The 3,667-nt window shown below is 39.5% G+C and overlaps 1 protein-coding gene across 1 annotated transcript; it reads left to right on the top strand.

Annotated features, from left to right (window-relative positions):
* The first annotated feature begins 2,936 nt into the window (after positions 1 to 2,936).
* Positions 2,937 to 3,386, top strand: Nbdy (negative regulator of P-body association). The gene has a single exon (XM_029561699.1). It carries the CDS (start codon positions 3,042 to 3,044, stop codon positions 3,246 to 3,248), a length of 207 nt encoding a protein of 68 aa, XP_029417559.1. The 5' UTR covers positions 2,937 to 3,041; the 3' UTR covers positions 3,249 to 3,386.
* The last annotated feature ends 281 nt before the right edge of the window (positions 3,387 to 3,667 follow it).

The raw sequence follows: 3,667 nt of genomic DNA, 5'->3' as shown, positions 1-3,667 counted from the left end.
TTTTTTTAAATCTGGCCTAACAGTCCTTCAACTGAATAGTGCCCTCTTCTGGTTCTGTGATTCATGAGCTGGTACTGTGAAGCTGGCAAAAGCTTAATTTGAGAATAGGGTGGCATATAATTTTGAAAGCTTGGAGAAAAAGGGCCTTAGCTCTCCTTGTTGTTCCTTAATAACAAATATAAAAAACAGTTGTGAGTATAATTGTGGTTCTCATGTGCTAGGGGAAGGGAAAAATGGGGACTTGTGTTTAACAAGAATGAAAAAGTTTGGGAGAGTGATTGTAGAATGGAGTGAATATATTTAACACTACTGACCTATATATTGAAAAATGACAAGATGATAAAAGTTATGCCATGTGCATTTTGACACAGTTAAAAACAAAGAAATGGGCTGGGGATTTAGTTCAGTTGGTAGCATGCTTGCCTAGTATGCACATAGCCCTAGTTTTGATCCCAGGCAATACATAAACCAGGAGTGGTGGCAAATGCCTGTATTCCCAGCACTTGGAGGTGGAGGCAGGAGGATCAGCCTCTGAGTCAGCTTGGGACTCAAGAGACTGTGTCTCAAACAAACACAGAAACAAGGAAAGCAACACAAATTTAGTTGTAGTATAAATAGTTCAGGGTAATAGCAGTAGCTGTAAATTGAGACTGTTGTAACCTCAAGTTAGTGTTTAATACAAATTAAACCTGCCTGAATTTAAACTTTCTAAAAACTGTTGGTAGAGAAAAAATTTCGCTTAAAAAATTATTTATTTTATGTGTATGGGTGTTATAACTGCATGTATGTAAGTACACCCATGTCATGCAGTGCCCACAGAGGCCAGGGGAGGAGGTCCAATCTCTTGGAACTGAGAAACAGTTTTTGTTAGCTGCCATGTGGGTGGCTAGAATTCAAACCCGGGTCTTCTGCAAGAGCAGCCAATGCTCTTGGCTGCTGAGCTTTCTCTCCAGGCTCCTAATTTCAGTTTTACTCTGAATGTATATTTATAATAGAAAGTCCTATAAAAAGAATATGAAAAATGTTAATTTATTTTGAGAAATAATAATGTATTCTTCTATTTCAAAAAACATAAGTAAAGCTTGGAGTGGTGGCTCACGCTTTTAATCCCAACACTGGGGAGACAGAGGCAAGCGGATCTCTGTGAGATTAAGGTCAGCCTGGTCTACATAGCAAGTTCCAGGCCAGCTGGCTACAGGGAGACCCTGTCTCAAGAAACTGAAAAAAAAAACAGGCTTCAAAGTTTCGCTTGTATAACTCAGTGGAAGGTATAACACTCATTGAGATGAAGGTAACAAGGAAAAGGAGCAAATTCAGAGGATATGAGATATATCAATTTTTCTCAATGAGGTACTTTGTCTATCTTGAAGACACTGGCAATGTTTAGAGTGGTTTTGGTTATCATAACCAGAGGGGTAGGAAGTGCCAAAATCCTGGCTTAGGATACTGCTAAACAGCCTACTGACAGCCATCATCACAAAGAATGACCTATCTTCAAATGTCAATAGCATTAAGTTTCTGAAACTCTAGGCCAGAGTTTTTTGTCTTTGTTCTCTCTTTCTCAACCTTTGCTACAGTCTTTTCTTCTACCTGCCATTACCTACCCAAATGCCATTTTTAGTCAAGCCTCTTTTTCCTGAATTTTCTCTTGGGATATCATTCACACCCGTGACTTCAAATATTACTTTGATGATGTTGATTTGTATATTATATTTAGGCACAAATGTTTTAATTCTAAAGCATTCTCTCAGCACACCTTACTTTTAAAAAATTAAGGTACTACTACACTTGAATTTCCTGTTTTTATTAGTAGCAACTGATACAAAACTATTGATATTTACCAAATATCCACTGGTGTTTAATTTATGTAAAAGCTATGCTGGGTGCTTTGATGCTTTGAGGAAGGCAGTGATCTTGCAGATAAGTAGTAGCTATAGCAGTAAGTAATTTAAATGGATTATGTAATAGAATTTTTGCATAGAAAAAACTATTATACTCTAGAAACCAAAATTCCAAGAATTTAATTAAATATTACAGGACTTGTAAACAGTATAACTTATTAAACGTTAGTTCTCTTGACATTATGGATTGAACTTTTTTCATTAGAAAACAGTGAGAAGGGTGCTGGAAAAATGTGGTTTAGTCTGTGAGCAGACAAAGTGGCATAGGTATTAAGGTGAAGATCAAAGAAATTAAAAAGCCTTTTCTTCTCAATGGCACCTTAGGTTTACTTCTTCTGGTTGTTTACCACATAACATAGAATATAACATACTACAATAGTAAGATGAGTTACTATTTTCCATAGCTCTAAGAAAGATTAAAAAAATGTCGCCAATGAAATGATGGGTGTGCCATCACTTGTTTGGTTTCAGGAGAGTTCTTGGATGTTGAAGTGTGAAAAAATATAATAAGTTTTCAATATTACATTTTTTAATATAAAGGAAAGCGATCTTGGGTTCTATGACATGGTGAATTTATTTTCTGCATTCAGTTTCTACAACCAGTTTGCTAGTAAAACTTCAGTCAGTCAATATGTTTGTATACAGCTTTTTAGATGGCTGTACTTGGTTTCACGGCTTTGTGAAATATACATTCGACTGCAGTGTAGAGCGCTTAATTGTTTTGGTTACAGGAAACCCTCCCCCCACCCTCCTGCACTCATATCCATTAAGGACAGGCAGAGTTGGCAAGTTAGAGGCAAACTGGAATTTCTTGCTTAGATTTTATAAAACTCTCCATACATTCTATTATACTGGAGGGAAGGGGTCCTATGGAAAAGCATTATGTTAAATCTACACGCTCTTTCTTTGCTTTGCTTTGTTTTGTTTTTACACCCCATCCTTGGGGAAATGTTAAAATGGGACGGGGAGTGAAGCGCTGTGTAGGCGGAGAGGGGATCTACGTCTCAGGATACAGGAAATACGGTAACAGTGAAATCAGGAGGAAGCCGGCTCTGTGCCTGGAGGGGATCCGCCATCTCAGATCTCTCGGCCTTGCCTGGGCCCACCGGAGAAAACTGATACCCCGGTCCTATTATACTTATGGGGGACCAACCTTGTGACTCCGGGAGATCTACGCTCCCACCAGGAAACACGCCGGAACCCAAGCCTCCAAAAAAACGCTGCCTCCTTGCTCCACGGTGGGATTATCCAGAAGGAACTCCCAGTGGAGGTAGTACCACTCTCCCCTCGCAACCTCCTCCTGCTTCAGCCGGCCTGAAGTCGCACCCTCCTCCTCCGGAGAAGTAGTGAAATATATTTTTTTCCACCTTAAACCAGGTCAGATTTTTTCTTTCTCATCTGGGACATCCAGGCTCTCTGAAACTTAATTATGCTTTCTCCCGGATTTTCCCCCCTTTCCCTGTTCTTTCCACACATTAAAAAAAACGGCCTGAAGTCGCACCCTCCTCCTCCGGAGAAGTAGTGAAATATATTTTTTTCCACCTTAAACCAGGTCAGATTTTTTCTTTCTCATCTGGGACATCCAGGCTCTCTGAAACTTAATTATGCTTTCTCCCGGATTTTCCCCCCTTTCCCTGTTCTTTCCACACATTAAAAAAAAAAGAAGAAGAAGAAGAGGAAGAGGAAGAAGAAGAAGAAGAAGAAGAAGAAGAAGAAGAAGAAGAAGAAGAGGAAGAGGAGACGGGGGGGGGGGAGGTGGAGGAGGG

This window comes from Nannospalax galili, unplaced genomic scaffold (genome assembly GCF_000622305.1).
Source record: "Nannospalax galili isolate Female #2095 unplaced genomic scaffold, S.galili_v1.0 scaffold994, whole genome shotgun sequence".
Lineage (NCBI taxonomy): Eukaryota > Metazoa > Chordata > Mammalia > Rodentia > Spalacidae > Nannospalax > Nannospalax galili.
The sequence above is the reverse complement of the archived record's forward strand: the minus strand, read 5'-3'. Positions and strand labels throughout refer to the sequence as shown.